Source organism: Mesoplodon mirus (assembly GCF_964341445.2).
Source record: "Mesoplodon mirus genome assembly, chromosome: 6".
Classification (NCBI taxonomy): domain Eukaryota; kingdom Metazoa; phylum Chordata; class Mammalia; order Artiodactyla; family Ziphiidae; genus Mesoplodon; species Mesoplodon mirus.
This window is the reverse complement of record NC_138982.1, coordinates 138,804,512-138,819,193: the sequence shown is the minus strand read 5'-3', so window position 1 is coordinate 138,819,193 and position 14,682 is coordinate 138,804,512. Positions and strand designations below refer to the sequence as shown.

The window sequence follows — 14,682 nt, the reverse complement described above, 5'->3', positions numbered from 1 at the left end:
AAATAATGTGTTATTTTTAAAAAGCCAAATAGCTAGTTCAACCAATGGTTTATAGCTTTGCTAAGTGGGCTCAGAGACCCTAGAACTGGAAGTGAGGATTCTGCAACCCAGTTGTGTTCATCTAAAAGCTTTTTAGTCCAGGTTCAGATCACGTTAGTGTGTGTGTAGGTAAGAGAGATGGGGGAAGTGGGCGAGAGGTACAGAGAAGAGGCATTACCTCTAGAGTTTGTGAAGGGTCCCGAAACATACACTTTCCACCACTGTTCTCCTCCCCATCTTCTCTCTGACCATCCATTTTATCTCCAAGAAGAGGAAATTGGAGGCCTTCTGGGATCTACACAACAAAGAGCAAGTGATACATTAAAGCCCCTACCCTGTGTCACAGCATCTTGTGTATTCCTTCATGCTCCAGTCTTACGGAGAGCGAGACCATTTCCTAGGTGACTGAAGAGGGAGCGGGACATGCCCCTTACTCAGTGTTAGCTCTTTTTCCAATAATTACACTCCTTAAAGTAACCACAGCTAATATTTTGGTATATTTCCTAACAATTTTTAAAAGTATATTTTAAAGCATCATTGGAATCATGCAGTATATAGGATTTTCTACCCTCTTTAAGTCATCTAGTGGTGTTCAGTGGACATTTGCCTGTATCACTGATGGCTATGTGATGTTTTTTCATGTGGGGATTCTATGAATTTTTTTCTTTCCTCCGTCATGGACAGTTTGCATTATTTGTGATTTTTTTCACTGTGTAATGCTGTGATGAATAGTTGTGTCCCTGAATTATTTTGTTTCCCTGTCTGAATACTGCTTAGAATTCAATCTTAGGAGTACAGTCGCTGAGTCAGCAGGTGTAAAACGTTTACGGCTCCCGTTGCGTATGAACAGACAGGCTTTAAGAGTTTCTGCTCATTAATTCCTTATCAAATAAGGTCTTGCTCATTGGTTATAATAAAATGTGTGCTGAAGGTAACTGTTATTATCTTATTTTTAAAGCAGATCTTTCAGTCCTATTCTTTGAAACATTTACAAATATTATATTTAAACATAAAAACCATGCTGCTTTCCCCCAAATTTTTCAAAAGTATTTTAAAATGAAAGGTAAACAGTCATCTTAAAGAAAGTTTAAAAAAATAAAGAAAAAATCATCCTAATATAGCCAACAGTTATTGTTTTGTCAAATCTCCTTCCTCCCTTTTTCTGTGAATTTTACACATTTGGGATAAAAGTATACGTAGGTTTCATATCCTGCTTTTTAAATTGAACATTCTATTGAAAGCATTTCTTCCATGTTGCTACATAGTCTTCATAACTATCTTTTTTTTCGCGGTACGCAGGCCTCTCACTGTTGTGGCCTCTCCCGTTGCGGAGCACAGACTCCGGACATGCAGGCTCAGCGGCCATGGCTCACGGGCCTAGCCGCTCCGCGGCATGTGGGATCTTCCCGGACCGGGGCACGAACCTGTGTCCCCTGCATCGGCAGGCGGACTCTCAACCACTGTGCCACCAGGGAAGCCCATAACTATCATTTTTAATGGTTACAAATTATTCCACTGATGTCATGTAACATAATTTACGTAACCATTTCCCTACTGAACTCTTAAGTAATTTCCAGTTTTTTCCTTTTATAACACAGTGGTGAATGTGGACTATTTCCTTAGGTTTGAATCCTCAAAGTGGATTGACTGGGTCTGGATTTAAACTTTTGTTCATTCAGAATTTTCACTAACTCATAGTGGCCTGTCTTCTTGGTTAGTTTTTTTAAAAAATAAGTTTATTTATTTTTTTGGCTGCATTGGGTCTTTGTTGCTGTGCGCAGGCTTTCTCTAGTTGCTGAGAGCGGGGGCTACTCTTTGTTGCAGCACGCGGGCTTCTTATTGCGGTGGCTTCTCTTGTTGCAGAGCACGGGCTCTAGGCGAACGGGCTTCAGTAATTGTGGCACGTGGGCTCAGTAGTTGTGGCTCGCGGGCTCTAGAGCGCAGGCTCAGTGGTTGTGGCGCACAGGCTTAGTTGCTCCGCGGCATGTGGGGTCTACCCAGACCAGGGCTCGAACCTGTGTGCCCTGCATTGGCAGGCGGATTCTTAACCACTGCGCCTCCAGGGAAGTCCCTTGGTTAGTTTTAATTATTGAAACTTAATTCCAACAACAACGTGAACTTCAGGACGTTCCAGTTGGCAGGGAACCCAGTGGGAACTGTGATGTCCTTAGTAACAGAGTGGTCAGGATGCTGTCCTGTTTGCCAGGTGAGCCTTGGGAGCTCTGGATGTTTCGGACCCAAGGGAAGTGTTCAAACACAGAGCACTTTCCTCGCGTGCCCTGTTGGTATACAGCGCGTGCCCTCTGCTCACTCACAGAAACCATTTATTAAGCAGCCTTTGCCAACGAGGAAAAAAAGCACAGAGGCAGGGAGGTAGTCATTATGTAACCCCCTCCTTTTTTTTTTTCTTCTTTTTTTCCCTCCTTTTTCTATTTCCTTTTGTGAGAATAACGTCAACTCGGGATGGAAATGCATTTATGGTGTCTCCTTTCTGCTAAAGTAACCTAGAGCCTTCATCTTCAGAGATGCAAAATTGAGATTTTGCAAACGTTCATAAATGCTTCTTTGTTGACCGTGAGCCGTGTGGTTTGGCCCCCAGAGTTATCTTAGATAGCACAAATAAATCTGGCGGCCTCCACTGGCCTCAAACTAAGCATTACACCACCCCCAGTCCCCCGCCCCCCCATTGTCTCCCTCCTCGCAGAATTTCCTCTTGGCCTTCAGCAGCACAAGCTCAGTCTTCTCATCCATATGCCCTGTTAAACTGCTGCCAAAGCTCCGGCAGTTTAGTGCATATGTTCCCTTCATCATTTCTCTTTGTTCTAGAAAAGGCTGTGTTTGGTTTCTGAACCTCCCCGCCTCCCCTCGCCTAATTCCACCATCACCACCGCTTCCTATAGACGTGAACTTCTACCGTCTACATGTTCATTTACAGAACATCCTAGATTTCTGCCATGGAGAGAACCTTCGCAATCTGCTCACACGTGCAAAATCATCCCCTGCACCCCTTCCCACAGAAAAATTTGTTAGGCGTCCCCGCCCCAGAGCTCGTGCCTTAGGAGCCCAGGTGGAGGGCTGCTGGGTCTCTCTGGTAAGCAGGAGGCTCCTAGGAGACAGTGTTACCTCCCTGCGCGGATAAAGATTCCTTCTTAGGGTTTTCTGCCGCTCCAACGCAAGAACAGGACGCTTTATTCTTGGAGCCCAACAGTGTATAGGCAGAGTCGATCTCAATGGGTTATTCATGGTGTCCAAGAGAAATACTTCTGGAGCTGTATTTCATGTGAGATGGAAGTGGGCTTGGCACCCAGACAGCGGGGCTGGCTGCTCGCTGGGAATGCCCCGTGGCTGTCGGACCAGCCCGGCCCCTGCCTGATGTGGCCAGGCTCTTCTTAGCAAGTCAAGGGGTCTTCTGGCTCCCCCTCACCGGGCCTGCCTGCGCCCTGCAAGGCTCTGCCAGCCCGCGTGCGTGCGCAGAGACCCCCTGGTTGTTTTGGCCTTTAAGTATTTTCTGTCTCTTACCATGTGTGAAGTTCCACCCCGTTCCCCGAGCCGGGAGGTGAGGATGAAGGGCTATCAAAGCGTGGTCTCTCTCCTCAGCACGGGGGTGCTGTGGAAACCCTGGAATCGCTCGTGGAAACTTGGTTTATACAAAACACCACCTCGCTGTCATTGCTGCCCTTGCCACTTCCCTCCCCCAGAAAAGTATTTCAAAGAGGCCTCTGCCGCGGCACCGACCGTGGACAAACCTGATGTTTTGCTTTGTCTGATAAATCCGACGGTGAACTATGCCTGCTCAGTACCTGGTCAGCAACTCCTCGGAAGGCACAGGAAAACCTTCCTAACGTGGAGTTAAATATGTAGAATGGAACTGGGAGGAAATTCTCAGTGTGAGGGATTTTTTTCCCTTTCCTTTTCTGGGGGAAAAAAAAGAGAGAAAAGAAAAAAAAGTTAATGTCAACTCATTTGGTGGAGATATTGTGCACTTTTCTACCTATCCCCCAAAGGGAAGTTTGTATTCTTTTAAATAAAACCATTTTAAAAGCAGAACTCAAGCCTAAAAGGATCCAAGGTTTTCCTGAGTTCTCAGAAGGTGTTGATTTATTTACTATAGTTAAAACATAATTAGTTCTCAGGGGATAGTGTGTGTTTTAAACGGCTTTATTGCCACCATATTAGTTTTCTGAATAATCAGAAACTTCTGTTATCATTATGTTCTAGTGTGTTCAGACAGAAACGCACTCTAAGTAGAAACAAATGTCAGGAATTGCTAGTTGTCACTCGGAGAAGGGACACCACATCAGCGGGGGAAGAGAGAACTTGATAGGATATTCCAAAGAAATGTCATCTAACAATGTCTCGGATAAACCTAATGACAGCTTGGGCAGGCACACGTGCACGCACACTGCCCCCCAACCATTTTTTTTGATATTAAATGGCGTTTTCTTTGTCCCTTTTCCACCATTCTCACTACAGAGGCTGGGAATGGGGTCAGCATCCCTTGAAACCCGTAAGATGGCCCTTCCTTACTAACACATTCACAAATGAGTGCAAACAGTGTCCCCCACTTTCAGCTCCCGGTTCTCATGTCGTGTCCCTGTTCTGGCTGACTGGTCTTTCCCACCATTTGCAGGTTGATGTTTGAGATGCCACAGGAAATGGGTTTAATCGCCATCGCAGTCCACCAAACGCAGGGCAAAGGTCAGTCATCTTTTGTTACTGTTTCTGTGGTTTTTGTTTTCTAAAATCTGTGACTCTCCTGGCCAGAGAGCCAATTGATTGCATGTGCTGATCATCGACATGACTCGAGTCAGAAGTTGTTTTCACACACCCCTAAAATGGAGATGAGGGAGGAAAATCAATTAGAAGATTGAACCTTAGAAGAATTAAAGCATTCTCTTAAACTGAGATGTTTATTAATCAATTGATGTCCGCTTGTGATGGTTTTAATGTTCATTTACCTACGTCTTGTAAATTCTTCTTTCTGACACATTCTAGGCATTGCAGTGTGTGAATAATAGCTATGTTATAGAGACGTTTATTTTCCTGAAGGTTCTCTGTGAGGTGCCTTCTGTGTCTAGGTACCGAGTGTCACATGGAGGGGTCTTTCATCTGCCAGCTGGCACTGGAATTTGCACGGAGTGGGCACTCGATCCACGATCAATGCGTATTCACAGAATGACCACAAAGAAGCCTAGGGCTGCCCAGAGCTTCCAACACCTGCTGACTCTCGGAGGCAAGAGCCCATATCCTCCCAGAATCCATCTGGGGTCCAGCCGCAAGCAGATTCGTGCTCAGTGGTCATACCGGGAGCGACTGGCCCCTGTCTCTCCCCACCCGCAGCTGGCAGCAGGCAGACCCAAACGTCCTTTGAACTCTCAGAGGCTCTTATGCCTTCCTCAGAAGAAGCAATGAAATAAGAAATCCACTGTTTTCGCTTCTTTCTCTTGAGCATGTCTTTTGAACATAACTCAAAAGAGAGAAAAAAATTTATTTTATTCAAGGCTGGGGTGCTCAGTAAGGTGGTTTAAAAAAAGACGTGGAACAAGTTTGATTATACCTCTCGTTTTGATTATGTTATTTTCTCGACTTCTATTTTTTAAGAAAAATAACTCAGAGAGTTAATATCAGGGATCATTTTTCAAATTCAGCTTCCTTTAAAAAAAAAAAAAACAACAGCAAGATATAATTCACATACCATACGGTCCCCCAATTTAAAGTGTACTATTCTGTGGTTTTTAATGTATTCACAGCGTTATGGGACCATCACAGTAGGGCTCACTTCTAGCAAATGGCTTCCAGGACCTCTCCTGGACCAGCATAGATTCGATCCGGTTTCCCCACTGTCTCTGTTTTCACCTGCATTGCCGTATGTTGAGAATTAAACTGAGAGTGATGTTCAGACACTGTGTAAGACTTTATCATCAAAGTCTAAATGATATGCTCACAGAGGGAGGACATTATGCTAATTATTGGAAACTTGTTCAGCAACAGAGCTTCAGATTTTAAAAAGCTTCTCTGTTGTTGAGTTAACCCCAGAATAACCAAGCACGTTCATCAGTCATTCAGGTGGGACAGGGCTTTAGTGTGTGGCTCTGAGGCCTCAGCACTTTTTCTGGCATTATGTACATCTGAGTCTGTTCACGGTGCAGAATGGCCGGTTTCCTGATGGCGCTTTGTGTTCCAGGGCGGGGAAGGAATGCTTGGTTGAGCCCTGTGGGGTGCGCTCTTTCTACCCTGCTTGTCTCCATCCCACTGAGATCCCAGCTGGGACGGAGGATTCCGTTTGTCCAGCATCTGATGTCTCTGGCTGTCGTGGAGGCGGTAAGGTCCATTCCTGGGTACCAGGTACGTGCAGTTCATCACCGTCACATCCCCACCATGCATGCACATCTCAGCTCAGGTGTGTTTGTAGTACGTGTCTGAATGATTCCTTCATGTGGAGCCTCAGCCTGCTTTTGCAAAGCTGGCAGCAGAGTGCTCTTGGAGGTTTCAAAGCACCGTCAGGTTTATAGCTGCTTCAGGCTTGCTGCAATGTGATTATCTTCCAGAATTCCCTTTCTGTCCTTTTGTCAGATTTGTCAAATGTCCTAGTAAGGGCAAGCCTCTTTTTCCTTTCTGCCTCCCTCTCTTCCTTCCTTCCTTTCTTTCTTTCTTATTGAAGCACATTGGACTGGATGGGTCTATTTATCTGTGATGCTTTCTGGTGAAAAGGATTATTTTATAGGCCTAAACAAACCTTCTCATTTCCTACCTTCATTTACCACAGTCTGTGCTCAGCAAAGCTATCCCTTGTCTGTGGCTGCCTGAGTTCAATGTGCATGTTCGTTTAGGGCCATCTGCACCCAGCTGTAGGGACAGATGTGCCTGCTACATCAATACTCTTGAATGCTTTGGTGTCAGTTATTAAGAAGACAAGGAAAAGAGAGCACTTAACACAGTCATGAAGCCTTTCTGCCATTCCCCAGGCTCCACGTGCTGTATCCCCCTCCTCCTTTTCCTGGAAGAATTTCATATGGTTATAAAAAGGGGGTTCTTGGGACTTCCCTGGTGGCGCAGTGGTTAAGAATCCGCCTGCCAATGCAGGGGACACAGGTTCAAACCCTGGTCGGGGAAGATACCACATGCCGCAGAGCAACTAAGCTCGTGCGCCACAACTACTAAGCCTGCGCTCTAGAGCCCACGAGCTACAACTGCTGAAGCCTGTGCGCCGCAACAAGAGAAGCCACAGCAATGAGAAGACTGCACACCGCAAGGAAGAGTAGCCCCGGCTCTCAGCAACTAAAGAAAGCCTGCGCACAGCGATGAAGACCCAACGCAGCCAAAAATAAATAAATAAATAAAAATTAAAAAAAAAAAAGATTCATTCATCTAAAAAAAATTAAACATATAAAATAAAAATAAGGGTTTTTTTTCCCGGCCTTGCTCCCCACCTACAGCTCTTAACGTCAGGCTAAAAACAATTATTGTATTAATTTGTGAAGCCAGATGCTAAGATCATGACTTTGAAAGGGGGTCTGTTGTGAGTGTTTCAATGGAGAAGCAATCCTCTCCACTGCCCCTTAAGCTCCTCCGATGTGGCCATGTCCTCATAGTCATGGTATGTGGGACCAGGGTACATGTTTCCCATATTACGTCAAGTCATTGGCACGTATGCCGAAGCGTGAGATTTGATACCGGGCGCTCAGCATCCTTGCTGTGTCTCATGGGCTTGGGCTCATCAGACTGTCACCAACCTTCACAGGCCCAGCGTGCAGCCCCTGAACTGGACACTTCATCTTGCACTAAGCAGTCGAGAAGATAAAATTCTGTTGTGGGGAAAATATCTTTAACCCTAGCAACAGGTTAATTAGTCTTAGGAAAATAAAGTAAAAATTTAAATTAGTCTGTTTAACTTTTTCGTGGCTTTAACTTTGACCTTGTAGCCTCACTTGTTAACTTAGCAAGCACTTTCTGAGTGCCTGCTGTGTGCGAAGGCTCTGCCAGGTGCTGGGGTAGCGGGTGGGGAGGTGGAAAGCTTGCCCTCAACAGTGGACCCGCGGGTGTGTCCCCATTCTCCTTAAGAAGCTCCCCACAAAGTTCCTATCCCATTTCTGTAGCTGTCCAGCTCAGCCTTATCTTCTTATTTGTATGGTTTTGGATTGGCTTCTTTCTTATTTTATTTTCAGTCTTATTGAGATGTAAATGACATACTGCAGTGTATAAGTTGAAGGTGTGCAGCATAATGACTTGATATGCGTATAGTGTAAGGTGATCTCCACAGGAGGTTTTATTAACATATATCAGCTCATATGGTTATTAAAACTATTTTTTCCCCTGTGATGAGAACTTTTAGGATCCACTCTCTTAGTGTTGGGTTGGCCAAAAAGTTCGTTAGTTACAGAGTACAGGAAAACCCGAACGAACTTTTTGGCCAACCGAATATTTATTTCTTTATATAACTTTATGTATTTATTTATTTTTGGCTGCGTTAGGTCCTCGTTGCTGCGTTCAGGCTTTCTCTAGTTGCAGCGAGCAGGGGCTACTCTTCCTTGCGGTGCGTGGGCTTCTCAATGCGGTGGCTTCTCTTGTTGCGGAGCATGGGCTCTAGGCGCACGGGCTTCAGTAGTTGTGGCACGTGGGCTCAGCAGTTGTGGCTCGTGGGCTCTAGAGCACAGGCTCAGCGGCCATGGCACACGGGCTTAGTTGCCCCGCGGCATGTGGGACCTTCCTGGACGAGGGCTCGAACCCATGTCCCCTGCATCAGCAGGCAGATTCTGAACCACTGCGCCACCAGGGAGGTCCTGAATATTCATTTTTCACCGAGTCTAATTAGCTTACACACTACAGCTACAGGGTGGTTGAAATAGGCCCCCCGTTGTGCTGGGTTGGCCTCTCTTACGCCCTGCCCTTCTTGTCCCCGGCCAGATGTCACCATCTGTACACGAACCATACCCAGCCTGGTCGGACCAGGGGCAGTGTGGTGGCCTGCGTGCCATCCCTTCCAGAACCCGCGCTGGGCTGCCCGTGCTTACTCCTGCTGCTTTTCTGTCCTCGAGGTCCTGCTGGGCTTCTGCAGCCTCCTCCCACCCGTGTATCCTGCTCCTGTTCTCTTCTCTGCACCTCCAGGTCCGATTTGCCCTGAGAGTCCTGGCTCAAATGCCATTCCTGGAAACTGCTAGCTACAAACTCTCCCTCCTCCGATGCCATGCAAGTGCTTTAAATGTCTGGGCCAGGGCTTCCCTGGTGGCGCAGTGGTTGAGAGTCCGCCTGCCGATGCAGGGGACCATGGGTTCGTGCCGCAGTCCGGGAGGATCCCACATGCCGCGGAGCGGCTGGGCCCACGAGCCATGGCTGCTGAGCCTGTGCATCCGGAGCCTGTGCTCCACAATGGGAGAAGCCACAACAGTGAGAGGCCCACGTACCGCAAAAAAAAAAAAAAAAAAAAAAAAAAAAATGTCTGGGCCACTTTTAGGGCACCTCCCATGGATTGCTTGAAGCAGGGTTATTTGTGCTCTGGTTCTAACTCCTACAAAGCAACCAGCTCTTTGAACACAGGATTGGTTTTATTTTGGTCCTCATAGAGCCTAGCGTAGTGCTTTCTACATGGAAGGCCTGTAGTCGCTGTCTGAATAAAAGGTTGAGACAATGAAAAATAAACACCTGGACTTTCTCTTCATCTTGGAATAGATGTCCTGTTCACCTGGGTGAGAACCCAGAATTTCACAGGTTGCATCATTAACTAACTAGACCTGAAAATGTGAAGTGAAACAGGAGCCCGAGAGCAGGGGCAGCGCAGAAGTAAGCAGCGGCCCCTGGGGTGCAGGAGCTGTTTCTGAGCTCCGGCCGGCACTGTGCCGGCCACAGTGGGACGTGGGTAGGCAAGAGAGGAGAAAGAGGGGAATTGGGAGAGTGACCAGGACCATGGTCTCCAAGGTGCAGAGTTTCTAGACCAGCGTTTCTCACTCTCAGCACTGTTGACGTTTGGGCCCCTCCGTCTCGGTTGTTGGACCATCCTGGGCATTACAGGCGGTGGAGCAGCATCAGTGGCCTTTCCCCACTAGATGCAAGTAGGATTCCTTCAAGCTGTGACAAGCAGCAATGCCTCCCAACATTGCCAGTTTCCCCTGGGGGACAGACTTCCCACCCCACCTCCACCCATCCCCCCGAACCTTATTTTAGTCAGAAAAGTAATATGAGGTTTCCCTGTCATAGGGCAGATGAGCTTGTAAAGGACAGAAACGTGTTCTAACTGGCCAGGGTGAAAAGCAGTCCTGCTGGAGGGAGGGAAGAGGATTGCTTGGAAGCGGCAGGCTGCATAGCATAGGGTTAAGCTCCCAGGGGCTGGTGTCAGAAAGCCCTGGGTTTGTATCCCAGCTCTGCCGCTTGCAGGTGGTACAGCCTCAGGCAAGCCAGGCAGTGTCTCTAAGCTTCAGTCCTCCCTTTGTTAAATAGAGATGGTACTAGTACCAACACATGGGCTTGGTATACGTGACGTGCAGGCTGGTACCGAGATGGGGCTTGGTGCCGTGCCTGCCCCCAGTGAAGAGCGAGCCAGCCCTGTGGGACTGAGCCCGTGATCTGCTCTCTGGTCTCTTGGTTTTGTTTTGCTGAGTGTCTCTCTTCCAGCCTCGTGTGTCCAGATGGGCTTCCTTCCACCCACACCTGCCTGCCAGTCCCAGACCCAGGAGCCCTGGCAGTTCTGGCGCCCACTGGGTCTCACCCAGTCTGTGTGCCCCAACTTCACAGTCATGGCAGGAGGTGGGGGTCTGGGTGGCCCAGTTCAAGGCAGTGTCCACCCTTGGCCCGTTCCACTGAGACCAGGCACAGGCAGGGTTGCCCAGGCCACATCCTTCAGGATGGAGAGGCCGCAGGCTGCTGGACACGTCTCTTCCTCTCTTCCGAGTTGGCTGGTGGCAGTTCATGGAGTCCTTGTCTAATAACTCAGTGAAACGAGGTTCCCCTCTGAATCTCCATGGCATTCTGCTGACGCATTTCTCCCTGGCTTTTAGGACGCTGGTTAATTCAGGGCCATTCGTCTCTCTCCTGAGCAGAAGCTCCTTCAGGGAAAAGAGCCCTGAGAGTATTATTCTCTGCCTGCCCCCTGTCCCCAGCACACAATGGTACTCTGTGGTGTAGTCGTTGATATTGGGATAATGAACTTAATTCCCAAGGTAGGCGTCTTCGGAGAGTGTTTTTGATGATGAACAGTGATGGGGGTGGGGAGAGTGCTGGGATTCCTGTTGAATGTGTTCTCTAGGTCTCCTTCCCTCTAGCCCCACCAGGTACTTTAATACCGGGTTGTTCCAAAGCGGTGATTAGCTGTCTCAGAAAGAAGAGAGGATGAGACTCCCTGTTCCATTTGTTTCAAGAGTATTCTGTTCTTCTTTTTTCTTTTGTTTAATTTTAGCTGGACGACCTCTTCTGGTCCCTTTGTGTCTTCTGACTGCTTGATTAATATGCAGATTTTCCTTTAGGATATCAACTTACGAGTGAAGTGGCCCAACGATATTTATTACAGTGACCTCATGAAGCTTGGTGGAGTTCTGGTTAACTCAACACTTATGGGAGAAACATTTTATATACTTATTGGTAAGTTTTTAAAGCCTTCCCCCAGAATTTTTAGATTAATAAAAATAAAAGTGGTTCACACATGGCTGTATTGGGGGGAGTGGATTATCATATGGGATTACTTTCTCTTTGAGTCTTGAGTTATAGAACACAATATGCGTGCACAACAGGCCAGATTGGTAGAAAGCCCTTCAAAGGGTTTAGTGTTCCTATCTATGGCCATGGAAACCACTGAATTGGCATCTCACCAAACAGGCGTTTTCTTATACCTCTCCCCACTCCTGCTTCTCAATGAATTAGAAACAGTGAAAGTGAACATTTACTGTATTATTTGGTAACAAGAAAAGAAAGCTAATTTCAAGGATGGGTGTCCTGGCAGTCTTTCTTGTATTCTTTTTTTTTTTTTTTTTTTTTTTTTGCGGTACGCGGGCCTCTCACTGTTGTGGCCTCTCCCGTTGCGGAGCACAGGCTCCGGACGCGCAGGCCCAGAGGCCATGGCTCACGGGCCCAGCCGCTCCGTGGCATGTGGGATCTTCCCGGACCGGGGCACGAACCCGTGTCTCCTGCATCGGCAGGCGGACTCTCAACCACTGCGCCACCAGGGAAGCCCCTTTCTTGTATTCTTAATCTGACCTTCCCAGTCCCTGGAAAAGTTGCCTTCTTTTTGACCTCAGAAGAAGCTCCAGGCTGGTCAAGGTGGGGTAAAGAATCCCTGTTTCACATCAGCACCTCCGTATCAGGCAAGAAGATGGATCTGAAGTGGCTTCAGAAGTTCCTCGGCCCCTGGTCATCCAAGCATCAGCTTCTCCCTAATGCCCAGGAGAGCTTGATTGGTGTTCAAAACTCAGTAATGGAGAGGAAACATGTGATCATGTGTTAGAAACGCCAGCCAAAGAATACAAGGTGTACGCTTCCAGCTCTGCTACCAACTGGCAATATTATTCTAGGCAAGCTTCTTCATACCCTCCAAGCTCCGTTTCCCATCTGTAAATGAGTAACTGGGCTAGGCGCAGAGATTCCTAATAGGGCCCACAGATATTGAGGAGGCCCAGTGCTGGGTTTCCTTCGGGGAGCTAGGGAATTTTGTCAGTGTGGGGGGAATGAAACATTTTCCTGCGGGGAGAATCCATAGCCTTCTTAAGGCGTTGGGAGGTGGGGGAGGGGGACAGGGGGCATCTTTGGGGAAGATTCAAGGTCACCGTCAAGGGTGCTTGCTGGTCCTTAGAAAGACGCAGCCTAAGCTGACAGTCGTTCATGTAGCTATTTTCCCAGGACTTTGGATTTCTGAATACAGGGGAGCTCTTTCAGCGCTATATACACTTAATGGGATGCTTTCTATGCCGCAGGCGCTTCAGCCATTGTGTATGTTGTCCAATGAAAGAACAAATGAACAACAACAACAGATTCTGCCCCTGCTGCTGTAGTTACTTGTTTTTTCACATTGCTCTGTATTTTAATAGCCAGTATATTTAAAAATAATAATAATCTGAGGCCGATCAGTCCTTCCCTTAACACTGAAAATGGCACAGAACAGTCACCAAAAAGTAGTTATTGTACATATCGTTGTTCTATCTGAGGCAAGTATTTTGGGAATTTTTTTCTCAGAGGCCCTGAAAAAAACAATAGTCTTCCTGCCTAGTTCTTGCAGTACTTTATTTCCTATTGAAGACCTCTTTGAGGTTGATTCAGGGCCCTGCCGAAAACTAAGGTTCGGCTTTTCTAAAGTCTCCCCTCTCCTGCAGAGAACAGTGGTGTTAAGTAACAGCAGAGATAAGCCAGAAACTCACTGTCGTGAAGCCTTGGTTTAGGGGCTTGTGAAAGAGCCACTGAACATGGGTAGGCCTTTTGCCAACAGTGTAACCCTAGCACCAAAGACTTCCAAGGATAAAGCATTAAAAGATGTGTTTTAGGGTTAAGTCATGACCAAGGTTGGAAATCTCTGAATCCAGAGTTTACTTCTTAAGACCTGAATAAGATTCTTTATTTTTAAGCATGTGTTCCATTATTTAAATAGAGAAAGAAACAAGAGATTTTATTTTACATCGGGCTCCGTGCAGAGCTCCAATTCTTGGCTCGACCACAGGAGGTGGTCGTTTCGGAAGCAACTCTGTTTTGTCCCATTCATAGCTTCTGCTTAATTGAATCAAATCTGGCTGGCTTTTTTTCCCCAACTAATTTGTAATAAATTTGGAATGGTTCTGGTTTGATGGGGATAGTGAGGGAAGGATGAGGAAGGAAGATGGGCTCAAAGACGTAAGTCTTTAAGTGTCCAGAGACAGTAAACTCACAATGAGGACAAGGAAGCAGGAAGTTGACAGTAAAAACTGTAACTTTTTCCAGGTGGTTGAGAGAAACGTGTGATGTCGTCAGTAGGCTGAGCTACTCGTGTTTTCAATTGTTTGTTTTTGTCCAGGCTGTGGATTTAACGTGACTAACAGCAACCCTACCATATGCATCAACGATCTCATCACAGAATACAATAAGCAACTCGGGGCCGAACTAAAGCCCTTAAGAGCTGATTATCTCATCGCCAGAAGTGTGACTGTGCTGGAGAAGCTGATCGACACATTTCAGGACGAAGGGCCCAATGGCGTCCTTCCTCTCTATTATAAATATTGGCTACACAGGTCAGTGCTGGCTTGTCTTCATTCTTTTAAAATTCCTGACAAAAAAAAAAAAAAAAAAAGGGCTTCCCTGGTGGCGCAGTGGTTGAGGGTCCGCCTGCCAATGCAGGGGACGCGGGTTCGTGCCCCCGTCCGGGAGGGTCCTATGTGCCGCAGAGCGGCTGGGCCTGTGGGCCATGGCCACTGAGCCTGCAAGTCCGGAGCCTGTGCTCCTCAACGGGAGAAGCCACAACAGTGAGGCCCACGTACCGCAAAAAAAAACCCAAAAATTCCTTTATTAAATCAGTAGTTTAGTATCTTAAGACGAGAAACTAAACACTGGTCTAGATCATTATCTTTTACTTTACTGGTGGATAAACCTGGTGGATACCACCTTGAGCAAGTTAGCATCTCCAGTCATTGGGACAAACGGGCATCCCGTGCCTCCTGGTAGGATGCCCTGGGAAAGACACAACATCACTGGAGATTTTCC

At 47.1% G+C, this 14,682-nt stretch overlaps 1 protein-coding gene across 2 annotated transcripts in view; it reads left to right on the top strand.

The window, feature by feature from the left end:
* Positions 1–14,682, top strand: part of HLCS (holocarboxylase synthetase) — a 186,674-nt gene that overhangs the window by 169,998 nt on the left and 1,994 nt on the right. For both annotated transcript variants that reach the window (XM_082625222.1, XM_082625221.1), the window contains 4 exons: positions 4,670–4,737; positions 6,224–6,384; positions 11,493–11,607; positions 14,000–14,213. In XM_082625222.1, the coding sequence (XP_082481348.1) occupies positions 4,670–4,737; positions 6,224–6,384; positions 11,493–11,607; positions 14,000–14,213 (558 nt within the window). The remainder of the gene's footprint in view (positions 1–4,669; positions 4,738–6,223; positions 6,385–11,492; positions 11,608–13,999; positions 14,214–14,682) is intronic.